General features: G+C 42.6%; 1 protein-coding gene across 1 annotated transcript in view; it reads left to right on the top strand.

Moving 5' to 3' along the window:
• Positions 1-21,925, top strand: part of THUMPD3 (THUMP domain containing 3) — a 160,406-nt gene that overhangs the window by 21,526 nt on the left and 116,955 nt on the right. The window contains exons 2-3 of the mRNA XM_069643467.1: positions 1,165-1,474; positions 1,724-1,801. Of these exons, the coding sequence (XP_069499568.1) occupies positions 1,217-1,474; positions 1,724-1,801 (336 nt within the window). The 5' untranslated portion in view covers positions 1,165-1,216. The remainder of the gene's footprint in view (positions 1-1,164; positions 1,475-1,723; positions 1,802-21,925) is intronic.

The raw sequence follows: 21,925 nt of genomic DNA, 5'->3' as shown, positions 1-21,925 counted from the left end.
TGCTGATATTGTTTTGTTACATCCACATTCTACCTATTTGCTAGCGGTGGCGCACCTGCCCCTGCCCCTGCCCCACCCAACTTGTGGGAGTCTTTAGTGAGACTGTCCTAGGTGAAGGTGAAAGAGAAAAGCTGTATTTGCCCACAATAGGGAGTGTGCTATTATGGATCACCTTCCCTAGCACATAGCCTCCATATTGGAAAAGGTACATTTGCTCAGGTGAGAGGAGATTGGGTCATGACGGACTCAAAAACGAATTGCTCCTGTAACTGCTTTTCATGTATGTGCTACCTGTGCATAAAGTGGTTCATGTTGAGGCACGGTCGGGAGGATGCTGGACAAGAGTTTGTCACATTTTAGTTTCTCCCCAATTGCTCTTTTTTTAAACTCGCCTAAATTGTAATGACTGATAGTCGAGGTTTCAGATGGAAAGAATGAAAGTAGGACATACTCTATTTGTGGAGAGATTTGTGCAGCAGAGGAATGTAGCTAGCACTTCATTGGTTCGGAGTGCACACAATATGGGGGAGGGCGAAGACACCTTGGGCTGAACTAGCCAAAACAAAAAGCAGGAACCAACTTCCGCTGAGACTGGGAAGCATGAAGCTTAGATATGTAGTGTTGTAAATCTGTAGAGCTCGGAGACCTGTTGCAAAGGGAGGGGTGGTGGTAATAAGACAAGTTGCTGTAACCTACGTAAAACCTGCCATAACGCTCGTCTTCGCATCATGGTAACAAAGGCACTATCTTGCAACAACACCAAATGTTCCCTGATCAGATAAAGTTGAGATTCATTCACTATAATGTATCATTACATGCTACAGCTTAAAGTAGTCGGGTGCGCTGTATCAGAAAGCTGAAGTATAACCCTTACGTTGTGCCATACCTTTCCATGATGGCGGACATGTAAATACTGCTTTTAGTCCAGATGAAGGCATGCTATGTATTAAGGAGCTGCTGGCTGACGCCTAGTCCTCTACATTCTCCTTCAAGAGAACATGCTCGCTAGTCTTGCCTAATGGTACACTGTATGGTTGTCTTGTATTACAAAACATAGCTTTAGTTTCCACCCCTCCACCCCCTTACTAGTTGTTTTGCTACATTGTGAATTTCATATTTCCTAAATTGGTACTTGCAATGTTTTGTTTCTTTCCTTCATCCCAGGCCCCCTTGGGAAATTGGCATATCCCAGTTTAGTTGAGCACGTGAAGCCAACATGTCTGATGCTCGGGAAGCTGCTGAGGGTTTGGCTGAAGTGACACTTAATGAGGACAATGACCCTGAAGCTGAAATTCCTGAGGTGGAACATGTCGAGAGCCTGAAAAAGGACCACATCATTATTGGGGCCACGGTGCCAACCGGCTTTGAGAGCATGGCAGCTGAAGAAGTTAAGGAGAAACTTGGGGCCGACTCCCGAATCAGCAAGGACCGTGGGAAAATCTATTTTGACATTTCTGTGGAGAGCCTTTCACAGGTTAGTATATTTCTTCTGTTATTTCAAGCACCTTAAATGTTTCTTCTGACTTCCTTATACTCGTCTTTAGTATACTGTAAGATCACATTGTCCTTCAATATTTTGTGATCGTATGTATACTCCTGAAGCATTAAACAGTAACCAAAAGTAAAAGCCTGTTAATTTTTACCTACACAGAAACCTCTAAGCCCTGCCCAGCGCTCAGATTATCATAACATGATTTTGATTTTTTTTTTTTTTTAAATTTAGGTTCATCTTCTTAGATCAGTGGATAACCTATTTGTCATTGTCCAAGAGTTTGCAGATTATCAGTTCAAGGACACCAAGGTGAGTGAGCTCCATGCATATGATAATGGGTCTCTTAATTGCAATATGGTCGTCTTAAAATGCTATTTAGTTTTAGGGAATGTGATCTCTTTGTAAATTAGTATATGGTTGTCACGTAGTATATTTTTTAAATAATGTAAATTGCTCCCAAAGGATGCCATCTAGTGAAAGAACTGTGACGGCCAAAGGCACATCACAAATCCTATCTGGCTACTATCAATTGCCAACAAGTTGTCTAGAAAGCTAGTGTAACGTCCATGGCCATGAGTACGGCCTAAGAATAACACCCAGGACATCAAAGATGACATCACAAATGTCATTGATGACATCACATGTGAAATTAATGTTGATGAAAAGTCCCTACCTACAAGGGGTTGTTTTTATTATGTTGGTAACAAGATGTCAGGGGTGATTGTGTAATGTTAAACATGTAATAACTAGATAACTGTTATATGGTAACTTAGTGATTGCATCACTATGTTAGAACCCTTGCCAGCTCGGGTTCCAGATGACGTTGTCTGTGTGGGCTCTTTCTATCAAATATACTCCAGGTAGGAGTAATGTAGTTGCGGATTGCTTGTCTCGTTTACCATGCTCCTCAAGTGATGAAGGAAATGATAAAGATGAAGTGGAAATGGACAGCGTCATTGCTCAAATACATCCTGGGTTCACTAAGGAGGATTGGATGGAAGCTCTCAAGGCAGATGAGGAACAGGAACAATTAAGGTTAGCGATAACCGGTGACTGGAAAGAGGTTCATGAACAGATAGTGCCATGGGAAGCCAAGAAGGAGGAAATGTCGTGCAATGAGGCCTGCATATATCGGGGTGATCGTATTGTGCCACCCACGAGTTTGAGAGAGAAGATCATGCAAATAGCACACGAAGGACATATAGGGAGAAATCTCACTAAAAGAAGAGTAATAGAGGTGTATTGGTGGCCCAAGATGTGGAATGAGTTGGAAAACATGGTGAAGGAGTGCTCTGCATGTGCGGTGAGCGACAAGGGAAAGTTTGTCAGAGCCACACCTTTGCAACCCATAGAAATACCAGTATCAGTGTGGACAAAGTTAGCCATTGATATTTGAGGACCATTTGAAATATTGGAGCCGCATAAGATCTACATCATAGTGTTGGTTGACTATACCTCTAAGTGGGTTGAATGTGGCATTGTAGAGGAGTCTATGTCGGCAATAAAAGTCAAGAGATTTCTGGAAGAAATATTTGACAGGGAAGGAGAGCCTCAGGAGTTGGTATCAGATAATGGGGCACAATTCATGGCAAATGATGTACAAGATTTTCTCAAGGAAAGAGCAATTAGACATAGAACCACTGCTTTATACCACCCTATGGCTAATGGATTGGTTGAGAGAATGAATAGATTTATCAAAGACACTATTCAATTAGCAGTTGCAAACAACATTCCTTGGAGAGAGACTCTTAAAGAAGCATTGCTCACATATAAAGTCACGCCACATTCCACAACAGAAGTAGAGCCGTTCACAATGATGAGGGGAAGAGTGGCCACCAACAGACTGAGACCAGCTTGGTTAACAGAAAGAAACAACAGAGTTGTGGACATGGAAGCTGTGGTGGAGAGAGTAAAAGACAAACAAGCAAAGTATAAGAAATATTATGACAGGCAGAAGAATGTGAAAGAAAATACCATAAAGGAAGGTGATTGGGTTAGAGTGAAAGAGCCCAGAAAAGTTGTGAAGGGAGAATCCAAATATCGCGATCCGCAGATGGTAGTGAGTTGTTCCGGGAAATCTGTAGTATTAGAAGATGGAAATCGGTGGTCATGTGACGATGTGATCAAGACAGACGGGGAGGTAAAGCGAACTCTTGACATTGCTAAAAGAGTGGTGTGGCGAGATGTTAACAAAAGTAAAGAAGAGTCAACAAACAAACACGCCAATGTTACAGATGTGAGGAAGGACTATACATGTATGGCGAAAACTAGAAGTAGAGTACCATATTTTAAAAAAGACTTAATGTACTATTAATAACTTTTCACAAGAGGCCCATCAGCTACATCTGGGAAGCAGAGACGATGTGTATCCTTTTACTTTGGTGGTGTAGCCTGATGTTTTGAATTACTCTTTAATAGTTCTCTCGTTAGTTAAGAATGTGATAGTTACCTGTGTTAATTATAAAGGGGGGGAGATGTTATATGGTAACTTAGTGATTGCATCACTATGTTAGAACCCTCGCCAGCTCGGGTTCCAGATGACGTTGTCTGGGTGGGCTCGTGATGCGAGCTACAGGGAGATAACGACATCGGAGCTGCGATGGTTGAAGGGGAACTCTCCATACGAATAAACGCACAGAAATACATGAGCTAGTTTGAATCGTGATTGATGCTGCGAAGTGCGTGAGAAATAAACCTAACAATAACAATTCAAGACTTACTACACACGTGTGCTAGTACAAACAATACATATGAAGACCCCCAATGCATATAAATCAGAGGCACATACATGGAAACTAAAGTAAGGAAGAAAGAAACCGCATCATCAGAAAATGTTAAAGCATTAACGTTTATCTTCCTGTATACAAATGAATTGTGTTTTTGAGGCCTGCTATTGCCCCATGCACGTGCACCATGAGCTGAGACCAAACCCTAAGGAAAGTACTTTAAGAACATACGACAAGGGTAACGTTTTGATATACAGCAACTTTTTGAATTTTAATATTCTGATTGTCAGTGAATAAAACCACCTGGCCTAGATTTTTCAGTGAACCAAAATAAGTGAGCCACATTTGTGATGTCATCTTTGATGTCCTGGGTGTTAGTCTTAGCAGTGCACGGTGGTGGCGCGAGTTATGGTAGCTTAGCTTACCATAACCGGCGAATTTCGGAGGTTTTTTGGTTTTACCTGTAACCATAACGTCCCTGTAACAATGTTTTCCTTTGAATTTCATAGGTTTTTATTAGTGAAACCTAACCATAACGTCCCATAATGTTTACCAGTGCAGGCTATTTTCCTACAACTTTCTAATATCATACTTAGCCAATAAGCAATATTTTTGTCCAATTTACAAAGTTTAACCTTAAAACTCTGCCATTTGCGACCTTGTAGCATCATTTTTAACACAACTATACACCTTTTGCAACTTTTTGAAATAATTTTGCATCCGTAGACGTTCGGGAACATCTGACTTCATTGCAGACCTTCTGGAGAGAGCCACGTGACCATACGCTTGCGCGCGGCATGGTGACGTGTTCGCAAAGGCATCTGCACTTCATGATCAGATCCGTGCTTCGAAGACAGTTCGGAACTGCATTTTCTACTGATCTAGGAACGTTCAACTTCAAAATTTCCCTTGCACACATCCTTCACCTTTTCATACTCCTTATCCATTACCAATCTAGTACACAGTACATACTTGGAAGAATTTTATAAAAACTGCTATTTATCTTAAATATGGCATCAGTTATTGCTATCCCTCCTCCCCAAGAGCCACCACAACCACCAGCTGGAGGACCTTCACAACAAAAAAAGTGCAATACTTTCAAAACAATAAAGGGGACCAAGAAGGTGAGGTAGAGGAAGTACCTACTTCTAGCACCAAGATCGAATCATGGGTGTGCCAGTCCTTTGCTACTGTTGGGAGTGTACCAAAAGCTAAAGCTACCAAAGGGAAATGCACTGAGTGCAATTTTGTATTCAGTCGCAGACTACCTGGACAGTACTCCTACGGGACCACCTCCATGCGCCGCCACACCGAAACCAATGACCGCAATGCTCTCAGAAAGGTTGTTCCTTTCTCAGCTTGTAGTAAGCTGTCCTCCTCCATCTCATCGTCCTAAACAAATACTGTAACCACACAGCCTGATGTCTTTGGTCTTTGGCACGTTATAAATAAATAACTAAGGAGGGCTACGGACCGTTATCGTCCATTGCAGCCCCTGAAATGGGGGATAAACGCCTTAGCGCCCTTGGTTCCCAAAGCGGGAACCCAGGATGCTAAAATATAGATTTTTCTTCCTATTGTAGGAAGGAAAATCCTTTTCAGCAAACATGGAAAGAGAAGGCGGGGCTCCATACACAGCATCTCTTCTCTTGCCATGGCAACCTGCAAAACCTTATGAACATTTTACCACAAGCACTTTTTTTCCCTTTCAAACATATCCTACCTTCAAATAACTTTACCACATAGCCGGTCCCAGATAGATATAGCCACTTTAACACCATTTTTCGTCCCTAGCGGTCATGGGCAGTTGCCAGATTGTCCGCGTCATGACCTTATGCCATGACCCAGACAATCTGGCTACTGCCCACGGCCACAGGCTATATCTCAGTCACCAAAGTGTAAGCGATATTCAATCAACACTACAGCCAAGTCAATGCCTAGTCTGGGATGCTGAGGAAAACCCTTATTAATGTATTTTTATGTCTAGTTCAGTACTCTGGATGACCACCCTTGTATAACACCCCCCTCTTAGAATCCCCCTGACCCCACTGAGCCAAGAAGTAGGTTTGTTTTGCAAATTAAAAGGTTTATTTGAGAATTTAAACAATATTTATATATCACACTTTATAATAAATCAATATCTGATAGTACACTTAGACATATGATATTGATCAACAATGGGTAATTTGGCACTAGCACACTTCTTTACAATCAATGAGGAGTTAGTATAGAATGGATAAAGTAGCAAAAATACTTTTGATTTCAAGGGAAAAGCAATGAGGAATAAAATGCAGTACAGAAATACTTGATATGATTTTAGCAAAAGATAAGATAATCACTTTTTCTCTGGCAATTCACCCCCCTCCCCTATGCAATGTAAGAAATGGAAGGAGATGGAAAGAGGAGCACACAGTTCTCAGGAATGCAATCAAATACAATACGAAATTCAGTTCCCCCCCCAGCAAGCTTAGAGGAAACAGGTAGGAGTTTGAAACACAGGCCCAAAATGCTTTTTAAATGTGATGGCAATGGATGGGAAAATGTGCCAACTGATTTTAATTCCCTCTAGAGATTCAGGTTGAGTGGAAGATGCGTGTTGGTATTAGTTCAGGCTCACTTTTGCAATGCTCTATGATTTATTACCAAGTTGCAACGGATTTTAACAAAAGAAAGAATGGAGCTGCGATTTTGACAAGTGGAGAAATTGAGCCAAAATCGCAAATCGCGGTAAATTTCGCGAGTGCGTAAATTGTGATTGCGGAAAAAGTATAAGGAGTAGAAGTAGGTTCTAGGCTTGTTGGAAAGCTTAGATTCTACGCTGTCAGAGGAAAGTTAAATCTCGTTCCTAGCCCAAACGGTTCCAGAGATACGGACGATTTAATAAAGGTAGATTTTTGGATTTAAAGTAAACTCAAAATGACAGGTGACAGCTTGCAGCTGCAGAATTGATAGGTGACAGTTGTGCAGCTTTAAAAATGACAGATGACACGATTTCTAGGAGGCAGTTCTACTTAGGTTAAAATAGTTTGGATTAGATTATTTTAACTAAGATATTGGTTCTGCACAGTTCTGCTAGGTACTCACAATATAAATTTGAACTAGGCCTCGTCACCGATCTGGTCAACACTTCCGGCTGCGGTTCTGTCTGATTGGCGGGTCAATCAGGCACCGGTTCTGCTCACAGCGATCTGGGTCAGCTCTGCTCTGCTGGTCTACCCTCTCTGGATTCTGGATGTAACACTACTTTCTGGGAACTGCTACAGGTTCTTGCAAACATTCTCGGCAAAACTTCAAAACAGCTCGCCCGGCTGTGGAATAGTTTGGTTAGTTTTGAGGCCTGCTGAAGAGGACTCAGCTGGTGGATTCAGGCCTCCAAATTCTGGAGTTAATTTCTGCTACAGTTTCTGGAGATTGATGGATTTGAAGTCTGGATCTCTGGATGTGAAGTCGTCGGTCAGCATGCTCCGCAGCAAATGGAATTGAATCTCTCTACCTGTCCCAGCAGTCTCTTTTTATGTGTTTTGAATATGGATGTGTGCCTTGGTGATAACTAAACCTGCCCCTCTCACTTATCATTGGCCAATTCCTCCTCTCTCCCTTGATTGGGGAAGGAAATGTGAGTCAGAGTGATGAGGTAGATTTTATGGCCAGAGGGCCCTCCCCTGTCATCTTTACACACAAATCTATATTTGATTCAAATACATATTTCCCAACTACACAGTTGTTTTTACATCACCTACACACATCATATATCACATGAGGTGGACACTGTTCCGACTCTGGTGTTTCTAGGAGCTTGGGTAAAGAAATGGCAATTTATTTTCGATTTTAGTGGTTTATGCAACATTGGTTTTTCATTAAAAAGTATACACATATACACGGCCTGTCCATACATACTCCAGTAAATTCCCATGTCTCTAGCTTAAACACAGAGTCTGTAGTATCAATAAATAGCGGGGTTTTGCCCCAGAACATCACACAAATTGGAGTTTGGGCTTGAATTGTGGGCAAAGTTTTCATTTTAAGGATCCCCAAATTTCACATTTCTGTCATCTGGTTACCAAGAGTTATAAGTGTTTCTGTAAAATATATATTTGCTTTCAATTCAAAGTACTGCAGTGTTTGAGTCCGCCCCCAAAGTTTGGGGATGACAGTGATCACATGTCTCTCCTGGCTGGCAGATCTTTGTTGACAGGAAACAGTCAAAATCACCATATCCTATTCAAGGGAAAAGGTCTTTTGTGTGGGCTCCAGCAAGCTGAGGTCAACAGACCAGGGGGCCACTTTGCATTTGGTTAGCATGACCATGTGATATCCTGGGCTTTCTGAGGTGAGCAGGTTTCCCAGCCTTTTGTCCTGTTAATCAAATCAGATTGTCTCTGGGAACAGCCGGTGGTTAGATTTTCAATTAACTAACAAGCTTTGAAGTCCCTGCCCCTCTTGCAACTCCTAAATACAGTTTCCCTGTCAGAGTTTAGACCGCTAGCGCCACCTTGGGGAATTTGTCGGTACTACATCCATTTTTGAGTTGTCTTGAATTACTGCATTTCAATAGAGTGGTCTTACATGGAAGTATATTATCCAGGTTCAGCACATGGCACTGGTGTGGTTCTGCAGTAAAATAATGTTGTGCCCATAATTTAGCCATATTTGACCTGAAGAAAATGAATTTCCAATAGTTATGGGTTGCTTTTGGCAATCAGCATTGCCCCTTTTGCAATGGTTTCAGGCTACTGTGTGTGTAGCCCAATGGTGGTTTTAGGCAGTGCCCTCCTGTGCTCACAACATAGGCAAAAATGGGTGGCAGTCTATTCTTCAAGTTTTCCCTGTGCACTCTCTGGGGAGTTCTGGCCATCATGATGTTTTCCATGCCAGTACTGCACAGTTTTATGGTAGGGCTTGTATGCATGGGTAAAAACATCCCACAAAAGGTATATGACTATTTTGTGTACCTACATTATGACACTTGTCAAAAAATAAAACACAGGCACATTTGCAAAACCATGCTTTAATGTCCTTGCCAATGCTCCTCACGAGTTTGCTCGAAATCCACCCATGTTTTATTTTTTTTAGTGTCAAAATGTATCTACATACAATAGTCATATAACTTAGCCCCACTTGACAAAAATCATTGTGTCTTTACACAAACATTGAAGGTTGGGTCTATAATCTTTCTCAAAACTTTTGTCCATATAAAAGTTCTAAGCCATCTAAAAATGTTCAGACCCCCCTTTAATTTTGCCCCCTCTTGATAAAATTCCACCAAACTTTAGAAAACCATTTATATCTAGATCCAAAACCTCCCCAGAGATTGTTTGTTGAGTTTGACAAGTGCAATGTTACTTTTTTTATTATGTTTTGACTGCGCTGTCCGTGGACTCCAAAAAAGTCTGCAAATCCAAGATGGCGGACATTTCAGGGAAACCGACGCATTTCATGTTTTCCCACCACCCAATCAGCGGCCGCGCAAATGTCTGTGAATTTTTCTGGCCAATCAGAGGCCAGTCCCCAGACCGAACGGGGAAGTGAGTCTGCGGAGCGGACATAGATATCACTAATTTTTTTGCTTTACATTTTGGTCATTTAAAAAAAACTACTGGACAGATTTACACCAAATTAACAAAAGCACGCATTCGGGACTAAGCCGCCGCTCCTGCCGCAAATTTGGTGAAAATCCGTCTAGCAGTTTGGACTGTAGGCGCGACAGAAATGTGTTCCCAATATATCTATGGAAAATAAAAGACATTTTGGGATCCCCCTATAACTTTGCCCCCCCCCCCTTGACCAAACCTCGCCAAACTTTGCAAAAGAATTCAGAGTGGGCCATATACTTCTTTTTTGCAAGGTTTGCTGAGGATTTAACCAGGGTGAGAGAAGTTATAAGCCGCCCAAAAAGTGCTCTTCCTATGGGTTTAGCAACTTAACCATAACTACATAGCCGCTACTGAGTCATCCCCAGTATACACGGATGACTCAGTCAACAGCAAGTTCAAACTGTGTTTTATTACAGACAAAACCAACCGGGATCAATACAAGAATACAGGTGGATTCCAGTAAGTCTCAGCTTCTTCTGTCTCAAAGGCCAGTTTTAGTACAAAATGACATCACTACTCCGTCATTACTTGGGCAGCTCTCCAAAAACTCATCACTGTGTGGGATTGGCCGTCGGGAGTCTAGTAACCTACATATGCATCTATATGTGTTCTTCTACTGCCTCTCACATGTCAGGTGGCTGGCCTGTCCCATCCCCAATTTACTAACTAATGCACTGTTGCAGAGTAGTGGGCCTACTTCTTGCACATCGCTACGCACCACTAGAGTGCTAAACTGTGATTGGCTAGAGCTGACGCCCCCAGGCTTGGGACCAGAAATGGTTCTCAGCCCACTGTGTACCTTTTCACAGCGAAGTGAACGATTATGTGTCTGTATTGTAACTTGTGTGCACCACCTTTGCCTTTGAGAGCATGTCCCACTCATCATAACACTTGTTGGAGCCTGCGTCCGGCTGCCTGGGATCGGTACCCCTTTCTCACCACCGATCACTGTTCATTGTCTGCTTCAGCTGCACCACATGTCTAGAAACAACAAAATCGAGCTCTGTAGCTTCGAATTGTGAGGATTTATTCCATTTATCTGCAGCTGGTCTCTTTGTCGTCCAAGGATTGGAATGTCTTCATATCTCTTGTCCTTGGCTGTGGGCCTTGTCTCATGCGTATTGCTCTATGTCCAGCCTGAATCAGCTCAGCTCATCTCCTGCTCAATGATTTGAAGCCTGCTGTAATTTTCCTATACCTTTTTATAATGCGGTTTCTACATTGTCCATGTTATACCACATTCCCTATAGGTTAGCTATATGTGGTTTGATCAGGTTCCATATATACTCCTGCATATTCACAAGATTATTTGACTTTAAGCATCAGCAAATTCGCTCAGGAGCTCTTGTGCCTCACGGTTTCTTGCGTTGCTGCATTTGGCTAATGACAAAATAATAAAAGCAATGACCATATGTATCCTCTAACTATAGAACTGTGCATTCGTGTTCTTCATGTATTCGGGTATGTGTTTGTGTGGTGCAGTGCGGACTGCACGTGTGCTTTATGTCTAACGCTGCTGTGTGGTGGTGTCTCTATTGATGTCAGCAACATGGCTGCTTGGTACTCAGTCGAGACTGTCCATATAAGTGTCTCTGTCCACGATCACTGGCTCTTCTCCTCCACATGGATCAATTTGTACTGTACTTGGTCTCTATGGCTGGCTGAGAGGGTACCTCTCAATATATTTGTCGATCATTGGTGCATTTGGAATTCGTCAGAAATAGAATGGCTGGTTGCAGTGTTTTCTGGCCTTCCGTCTTGTCATGAATTTGGTAGGGGGGATTGGTCCCAGAATCCTGACTCCCTCTTCACTTGGATATGTTTCCGTACTGGCTGATCCAATTTATCAGTGTTAGGTTGCCCTCTGCTGTCCAAATGGCAAAGTGCATCTCTGTGTGCCCTTCCACTTCAACAATAGCTATCATTTTAACAAACTGAATCAGCACGGTACGACTTGGTCACCATCACCTTGCACTATCGCAAACATTCGGAATAATTTCAAGTTATTCTTTCCACCCCCACTACTCTCCACACAGGGCACGGCGGTTCCAGTGTTCAATAAACAGTTAATTACAAGCTCAAAGTTTCAGTCTCTAAAGAGCGAAACGTTGTACGCTGATTGCCTCCTCACAAGCTAAAACTGAAAGTAGGTGCTGTAATTGTGCTACTACACAATCTTCTGCCATCGCAAGGGACTCTGCAATGGAACAAGGTTGACAATTACACATCTACAAAGACGCATCATGGAAGCCTGTGTAATTGATGAATTTAACTTGGATACTGTTCTTCTACAGCGCATACCTCTCATTCTATCTGATTCAAATATGCCTTACAATTAAAAAAAGACAGTTTCCAATATGTTTAGCCTTTTCAGTGACCATTAATAAGTCACAGGGACCTATGCCCCCTTCCTGGAAGCGATCAATGGTAATTCCTATATTTAAGAAGGGAGACAGAAGTGACCCTATGAATTACCGACAAATATTGACCTTTAACATATGCTAGAGCAGCGTATGTTTCACAGGGAACAGCTAGTTGTAGATGCATGTCTCAAGGTGGGCCTGTTTGGTCTTATTCCCATCTGAATTAAATGCTACATTTCTTATTTTAGTACTGGCCACAGACATGAATTACATTTGCCAACCACCGACTCACTAAGCCTCATGTTCTACTTTACACTACATAAACCGGCAAGTCACAGACCTCCTCCAACAGAAGATTAATTTCTTTACACACTCCCACCTCTACCATTAAGACCATGTACACTCTACACATCTCCCACCAACCCATCAAAATAGAGCTTTTTCCTTCTTGCAGTGCAAAAGTTGTAAGCACCAAAGTGTGCTGGATAATACCTGGCTATCCCCTTGGCAGCACCCATTCATCATGCCCTTATACTTTTGTGAGAAAGGGAGACAAAAGTAATCTAAACTTATAACTGAACTCTTCGCACCAGAGGAATTCATGTTTAATGGGGCGGGAGGGTGCATGATTCATTTGTTGGTGGTGGAATAATAGCTTTGTTTACTCTTTGTGTGGTACTTTTTATCGGTTTCGACTGCCTCAACGCAATGAGTGGGAACCGTAGAGAGGAGAATACATGGCAGAGACCTGTGTAACAAGGAAGATGGACGAGCAAAAGGGTCACAAAAAGAGCAATTAAGTGGCAAGAAGTTATAAGGGCGAGGTGATGAGGGAACATAATGTTATGTCATGTTTATTACTTCTACAGCACTGATTATTGTATTTCAGAGACCCAAAAGCGTTGCATGCACCAGAAGAAGGGAAGAAGGATACGTGATAAGAGAATGATAAAAATATGCAAGTCAAAGGGAAGGAGGTTTCATTTTTATATTGCTGGTCTAGCACATGTATCCATGTTTCGTCAGGTTCTAGTTGTCAAGGTGAAAAGAATGGTGAATGGGAAGGACATCATACGGAAACAGAAAAAGGAGGGCGGAGGGAAATATGGAACATGATCTCATATTTACTCTGCTGCAATAAGGCCATTTCAAAAGTGAGAGCTGGCCAGATGGACCGAATTCTGCAGCAGTTATCGCTTCTTCTAAACCCCCTTTCCCAAGCCCAATGCTCATCTTGTCACTTGCTACTGCCTCCTGCAAACCACTCCCATTTGCACAGTCTTCATCTGCCTTTGCCCCTTTCTCACCCATTATGAAATGCATATTGAGCTTTTCACAGCAAGGATCAGTGTGGTGTGCCAGGTTAGAGGGCATGGTGCTTCCTGGGACCGTCACTCATTTTCCTAAATTCCATGGATTCTAGTTTCTAGGAGGCATGACACTTTTAGTTGTGTGCTTTCTGTGATATGAAACCCAGGCCCTCCTCTCCTTTCTTTCATTGCAAGCACATTTATTTATTTATTGATTGTATATACAAGTAGCGACAATGGTCTTTTGGTCACAAAAGAACGTACAATAGATAAGCAATCAGATTTCACGGGAATCTGAGCTTCTTACAGTGAGTTTGAGTGACATTCTGACCAGGTTGTGCCGACAAGTAAATGGAACAGTCAACTGGGACAATGCATGGGTGGACCTAAATAGATTAAGGACAACCAACTTTAGACATTTTAAGTGCAGGTAGGTGGTACCCCCAGCTGTGTTAGGGATGTAACCATTATGGATGAAGTGGTAGAGTGGAGGCATAGAAAGTGAGGGACAGAGGCGGGTCTAATGCAAGGAGAAAAATGTTAGCTAGAAGGCAGATGGAGAGGTAGGTTAAGAAGGTAACTTGTAGGCTATGAGGTAGGCTTTTAGTTTGGTTTTGAAGAACACGGTGGGGACTATTTTCCCAGTTGTTCGAGGAAAGAGAATGCCATGCAAGGGGAGCTAGAAGAGAGAAAGGGCGGAAGCGAGAGGATGTGCAGGGAGGTTGAGGTGACACAAGGGTAGTCAAGGAGGCAGAGTGAAGATTACAAGAAGGATTGTACAGTTGGATAGATACGGTGGTGCCTTACCTTAGATAGATTTATGAACCAGGATAAGAAATTTGAATCTGGCCCTGTTTTGCATCGTCAGCCATCCAGCCTGATGACGGTACGAAAAAGTGTGTGAAGTGAGGGAGTTCAAAGAGAGTCCTGGTAGCGAAGTTAATGATTTTATCGAGAGGACAGAAGGCATAGTTGGTGAGACCAAAGAGGATGCTGACACAGTAGTCAAGTATAGAGAAGATGAGTGGTTAAGAGGAAGGAGGTGCCCGATTTCCTAATATTTAGGTGGTTGAGGCAGGCCGCCGTTGCAGTTTTGGAGAAAGTAGAGAAGTTGTGAGAAGGGTCATAAATGACTCCAAGGTTTCTCAATTAAGTACCAGTAGGAGGAGAGTGTTGGTAAACTAGAAGTGCAGGGGAAGAGCTGAGAGAAAGTATTTGGCAGGGAAGAAGAGCATGCTTTGATTTTTCAATTTTTCCTTTTTTTTTTTTTTTTTTTTTTTTTTTTTTTAAGAATTTGCCATCAGAGGCTGCAAAGCCATACAGTATTTAATGGCAGAGCGACAGTTCTACATTTTGATAAAGATCTGAGGAGAGTTCAGCCCAAAGGAGGAAATTAGTGCCCCAAGAGCGTAGTGTAAAGAGGACCCAAGACTGAACCTTGTAGGAACACCAACAGTTCGAGGAGTGAGTTAAGAGGTGTTGTTGCTCCAGGTGACCGAGAATTGGCAAGGTGCCCGGTTGGATTCAATGCAGGCAAAGGGCTTGATCGCAAATCCCAAGAAGAGTATTAAGGAGATCAGAGTGATCGTCAAAGACGGCGGGCAGTTCAAGGAGACTTCGGATAGAGGATAGGTTGGAGTGCTTAGCAGAGGCAATGAAGTTAGAGAGCAGTTTATGTGGAGTGACCGGAGCATAAACCTGCTCTTAGGGGGGCTCAACGGTTCTGCATGTCTAAGAAATTGGTAAGAAGGTACACATGCCGAGAACAGTCTCGAGCTTGCCCGGCTTGGCACAGCTGCTAGTAGGGCCTCATGGGACTTTTTTGCTTTTTTGTTTTTTTGACAACTGTGCAGAGCAGGGTTTGTCATGAGCTTGGGTAGGGCGAATGTTGCTTGCCCTAGGAACGTACCATTGTACCTCATGAACTTGGAGCCGTTTCCTTATGGCCTGCAAACAGGAAGACGTTTGAAAGTGCTGATCCCAGGGAGCTTAAGCTAAATGTCCCTCTGTGTGCAAGCAGATGGCCAGCAGTTGGGGCACAGAGTTCTGCAGGATTTTGGTCTGCTGCCTGAGGGTACAATAGTGTGAGACTATGACCAGCAGTACTAAAACTATAATAGTCTCATACAAAATGCCCACCTACTAGCATTGAGTGTGTGCAATAGTAAGATGGGAGCAAATCTATGAACCTGGACAGACAAAATGCATCAGGCAGCTGAGGTTTTGATGGTACAAGAGGGGGCAGGCATAATGGTTTGTTTGTGGGTGTCCATTATATATGGGTGACTAGTCTCATGATTCAGTTCCGGACCGAGCGTGATGGGAGGGCTAAATAGAGAGATGAGAAGAGCAGGAGTGTTGTTTCTTGAGGCCTAGGAGGATTTGAGGAGGCTTTTCAAGGGTGTATATGTATCTGTGATATGATGGAAGAGTGTCAAATAACAGATGGTGTCTATATAACTCATCCCTAGGAATACCATAGGGCCCTCTCCAGTTTAGGAAACTGCTTAAAATCTTTATGCAAGCACTGAACTTTTATTTACATCCGTGTCTGATCGACTTCTGTCTGATTGGCCTAGGTGAACAGTTATGCCTTGAATTTGCTGAAAATACATGCAATATGTACCAGGTTATAGATGATCACAATAAAATGTGATAACGAATATGAAATATTTGACAGATGTAGATAAATAACTGCACTGTATAGCAACCTGGTGGAAAGATGTTCCATGTGGTATTAACTAGTGAAAATGGAGTATGCTCTATATTGTGATGCTATATTACCTTGAGAAAGCCATAAAGGGGAAAACAGTTGGTGCTGTATTGAGGATGCAAGACCAATTTTGTAAAACTTTGGGATAAATATATTCTAAACAAGGGTGTAGCCTTTCTTTGAAGGATCAGACATGTATGCTGTTGTGAGTCTGCACAGGGGCTTTCAGGGTTAAAAAAATATATATTTTTGTAATTTATTTTTTTAGCCTACACACACGCACACACCCAATACTAAACCGGCTTCACTACAGCAGTACTATACACATATATATATATATATATATATACATATATATATACAGGTTTTTGTTAGGGCAACTTAACCATAACGTCTCCTCAACAAAGTTTTTTTTGTAGTGAATTTCACTGGTTTTTGGGAGGGAAACTTAGCCATAACGTCCCCTTAACAAAGTTATTTTTGTAGGGAATTGTATAGGTTCTTGGAGGGTGGAACTTTAGCATGAAATTGTGGCCATGAAGTCGTTGAGCAGAATGTACACTGTAATCATCTGATTTTGAGAGATATGTAGTATAATCTACGTATTTGACATACATTTAGCATAGAACATACAGAACCCCCTCCCTATTGATATTGTAAAGGGACGGACTGAGCGCCTGTTTGCAGACAGGGTTGGACAGGATCAACATTACCCAAAGAGGCGGGGGGTAGGTGAAAATGTACTGTTGTCGTACACAAAAAGTGTGCAACGTAGAAGAAGGACCTAAAGAGTAGTAATAAGTAAATATGGAAACCTGAAGCTGGGAAAAGAAAACGACACATTTAATAACCATGTAGAATGAAGTGGATGGTACCATTAAAAAAAGAAAGGATGCCTCCAGCGTAATCACTTCACAGAAACTCGACAGCCTGGAACGACGGTGGACAGACGCAGTAGAACGAAGGGAGATTACAGCAAAAGAGTGAGTGCAGGTCATTGTTTTATATGGGTGAGGTTTTTTTGTGGTATGTGGTGGAGAAATAATAATTTCTTTCTGTTTTGACTCAGAAATGGCTAGTACTTTGGAGTGGCTGGAGGAGTATTTCCCACATGATGAAATGTCTGAAGACAGCGACAATAATGGTACACAGTGCTCTGCATATGCAAAATAGTAACCAGTATTGTAGAGGTATTCAACTTATGTATTTCTTTTTTGAACAGGCCAGGAAAGAAAAGAAGAAAGGGCAACAAACGAGACAGAAGAAGACAGGATAAAAAGGATAGAGCAGAAAATGGACATGTTGAATGTCAATTTTCAAAGTTTACGGGAGTTTGTGGAGGACTGTGTGAGAGGAAAAGTTCGGTACCATTGCCCCACCTGCACCTGCCCGGCTTCTCCATTCGCTAGTGAACCATCCCCAAACCTGCCTTAGAAAAATAGACGTTTCGACGAAGTATCCATCCCTTCTTCCCCTCACAAATCTTCTCCTCATAACCAGCCTGTTTTAAATCCAAATTCCCCCATATTTGTTTCAGTGTCCGCTTCCCCCACTGTTTCGATTGATGTGTGTGTATGTGTGTAGTAAATGGTTTTGTACAGTAGTTGTAGAGAAAGAGTTTGTGTGTAAAAGTGTTTTTTTAAAGACGTAAATGTTCGCGAACAGCGCGCCTGTTTGACCTATCTGCAAGCAATGGAATGTGGGTGCTGTCTAATGCCAAGAAAGACGGAGGAGATGTGTGATCGCACCATCTTTTCAAAAAGTGCATACATAAACAGAAAGGGTGTCCAAAGGATATACTACCTCGGCGTACCGCTTGCAAACGAGATATGGTCGTAGAACACACAAGTTGTCCGGAATGGGTGTAAATAAGTAAAAAGGTAGTGTGTGAAGGACAGTATAGCGATCCATATTGGGCGCAGTCAAAATGGTGCCATCCTTAGAACAGGCACGGTGGCCGGCAAGTTCGTAGGCATACAAAATGGAGTTGTCCTAAGGACACTGGAACTGTCTGTGCAGTGAACATTGCATGCGTGCACAGTGCAAATGAAAAGATTGCCAACATTGCGCCAGTTCCTAACTGTCCGTCTCACTTGCGTCGCACTTTGAAATATTTTGAGAACCAGAACACTGGCTGTAGGACATTTGTGCGCATGGGCATGTTTGATTCTTTGCATTTGCTATCCAAGGGACTTCCATTAAGGGGGCGAATGTGTTGAGGACGTCATCTTGTGACTGCACCTACGCTACGGGTGGGGACTAGTATCCGCTGTTTGTGTGCTTCCACAACACTAAAAATAAACTTGTAGACACAAGGCAAACTATTGAGGAGTGTAAAAATGTAAATTGACACATCCCAAACAATAGACCACCTCAGGAGTTGCTGTGTAAAATGTGTGTACCGCTTTATAGGGATGAAGACGGTCGCGAGGCAAACCCCTTCAAAAGGCCACACCCCCGAGCGCATCTTCATTGTCCTTCTAGCTATAGTAGTAGAGGTGCGTTGCCTTTACTGCTGTAGTGACGAAAAGGAAACTAACTAATCGGTATGGCTTCCATGGCTGCTGTTGGGTTATTAGGCTCTGCACCACCCCCAAACCCGCCACCATCACACCCTCACCAAGGGCCTGCAGAGAGATATATGGGTGAGGATGTAGAGATTGAGGAAGAAGAGGAGGAAGAGAATGAAGTGGAGGAACTCCGCACTAGGAGCACTCGGCGGGAGTCGTGGCTGTGGCGGTTGTTTTCCGTTTATGGAAACGTACCAAAACCAAGTGCGAACCTGGTGAAGTGTAACCAGTGCAATGTGGTGTTGAGTCGTGGGAGATTTGGAGCGTACAGTTTTGGTACGACAACCATGAAGCGACACCTCACTTCGTTCCACACTGCGGACATTCGCAAGGCGGTGCCATGTGAGGAGCGTAGTCGTTTGAGTTCCTCCACAGCATCCGCGGAATCTGCTCCTCCCACCACAAGAGACACTCCTGTGGGGGAGTGCCTCCCTCCAGCTGCTTCACAAGCCATTCGCAATGCTGTGGACCCTTACCTTTCAAAGGTGATAGTAGTGTGCACGTATTGTGATGCAGGGCTCTGCAGGGGGGAGAGTTTTCAAAGTGCTTTTGAGGCTACAGTCACCGAGCCCCAGAAGATTTGCTCCTTACTTAAATAGAGATCATCCGTAATATTTGTCTTTTGAGTTGCCCTTTCTTATCCCCGTGACTGGTGGCCCTTCCTTACTCTCCTTTCGCCTCTTCTCCTAGTGTGGCGAGTGCGGGTAATTAATGAACGTAAAAACAACATAAATGACACAAAAGGCTCTTTTCAGAGCCGCCTTTCTCAGTGTAACAATAGAACTATGAAGTGAAGGCCGTAGACCCCTGCGGAGTTCAGCAAATCTTCGCAGACAGTCGTAGAGGGGAAAAAGGGAGGGTGCAAGTGGCGCAAACGCAATAAAGTGTACGTTGGGATTAAATGGCGGCTCTGAAAAAAGCCTTTTGGTGGTGTGTTGTGTGGGTCAAAAACAGTGCAATGGGGAAAACGGATTGTCAGATAGGTTAGTGTGATTGCAAAAGAGGGCGCAATGCATTTTGAACATTGCGAAGAAAAATCTGATTACCAGCATATGTGAGGTGAACTCCATCTCTGCGGAAAATGAAACTGCTACTAAACAAAATGTTTTCATTGTGGAAAGAGCACATGCCAACATCTCTTAAAAAGGCACACACAGCCTTATTCACATTGTGTCTCGCTTTCTCCATTTGTGGACCAAATGCGGAAGAACGCAACCATTTTTGTCTTTGGACAATACGGGAAAAAAGTATTTGACAATTTGGCAACATGTCCATGAGCTTCGCGAGTCCTTCCTTCATGGCAAATTGTAAAGAAATGCCAGATACATGGCCTAAACTGTTTCCTCCACAATGAATGATGAGTATATCTGGAGGACGCTCTGTCAATAAAGTAACACAAAGAGGTACCAAACCCACCCATCTCATGCCACGCACGCCATGCCAGTGCACTTCCGCATGTGGAAATCCGAGGTTTGTAGATAAACTGCAGCTTTCTGCATGCACCTTCAACCAATGTATCCACGAGTCTCCCACAATCCAGATAATCTGTTTTTGAGTATGGAAAGCCATGGCTGTGTGGTGTCCTGTCAGGGAGAGGACGGTTTTACTAAAGTACGTCGGTCAGAACACACCTACTGAACTTTATGGACCAATCCCTAGCTCCGCTCATTCTCATTTACATGCAGTTCCACCCTTCAATTCCCGGTGGTGATATGTGCTGGCTGCTAAGTACCGCCATGTTCGCGGACATGTATAGGATCAGAGCGTGACGACGGTACATTAAAGTACTATTCCCCTTTTCCCCCTTTAAGGTAGGCTCTGAAAAGAGCCGTTTATTTTTTTTGTTTTTGGCCACATATCATACAGGCATGTGGTATTTTATGTATTTTTTTGTATTTTTTGTCCTTGCTTTACTCGTGCAAACATTACAGAACTTTAAAGCAAGTCGTATATTCCAAAACTTAGATTGTGTAAGTAAATTGTGGTAGCAAGTTTTTGGCATTTCGGTTATTAATAATGGGTCTCGCCACAAGTAGGGCACTTTCTACTCTCATGTAAAGTACATCGTACTAGTATACAAACAGTAAAGCAGCCTAACCAAATGATAGTTAGAGGTCACTGTGCGTTGACACACCATGCCAAAGAGCTGCCCCATCACACTTATGCACACATACATTGGACAACAGACCAAAGTATATATTTTTTTCTCAACAGACACCAAAGAATGCCTACCAAAAAGCAGCTCCATAGAAAGGAATGCAGAATTAGAGAAAATAAAAATAAAGGTGCCCAATGTAAGCATCCACCTGTTGTAGAGTTAGTGGAGAATCTTGCTACAAACCACCTAATGCAGTTGGGTAACATAGTAAAAGAAGTCTCAACTACCGAAAATGGACCTCCTCCATCAAAAAGTGTCACCAAACACAGAAATGTTGTCAAAAAAACGGCTGCCAGTGCAGCTAACAATGTTCCTAATAATCCTGATAATGTAAGAATAACCCATAGTAAAACAAGTATTTTAGCAAAAATGTTTCGTCGGAGAGTCCTTCAGAATGTACTAAGAAGAGGACCAAAATCATCCTCGCCCCTTAAAACGTACCGTAGAAAGTTAATTCTACAAGCACTCATGGACAGTGCCATCCTTCTCAAAAGGAAGTTGTTCATATTAGTGTTGAAAAGGATGAAAGCATTAACAAAACTAAGTACCAAACTACAAATGAAACTCAGCAATAAACGGAATGTGAACAAAAAATATTTTTTGCATGTTTGTGGTGGTGAATGTAGTCACACAACAAGCACAGAGCCACACTTTAATGAAGAAGCATACAAACAAAATCAAACAAACACAATTGCCATCCATAGCAGTGGACGAGGGTATGAGAAAATCAATACTACCATCATGGAACAAGAAACACTGCTTACGAAACGGTCTTCTGAAAACTCAGAATGGCCTCTTGATTCAGCAGAACCACACCGTCCAGTATGCAAATGTCCGTGCACATCAATGTGTGCCATTCCAAACAAAGCTTTCAAATATTTACGTCGGTTCCTTAATCAATATGTAAAAGGTAAAGACGAAGGTAAAATGAAAGTGCTGCAAAATATGGATATTTGTGTAGTGCGGAAAGTCACAGGACTAAAAGGACATTCATTAGCC

This window comes from Ambystoma mexicanum, chromosome 2p, assembly GCF_040938575.1.
Source record: "Ambystoma mexicanum isolate Mex_15411 chromosome 2p, UKY_AmexF1_1, whole genome shotgun sequence".
In the NCBI taxonomy this organism is placed as follows: Eukaryota; Metazoa; Chordata; class Amphibia; order Caudata; family Ambystomatidae; genus Ambystoma; species Ambystoma mexicanum.
Note: the sequence above shows the minus strand (reverse complement) of the source record. Positions and strands in the feature narration are given on the sequence as shown.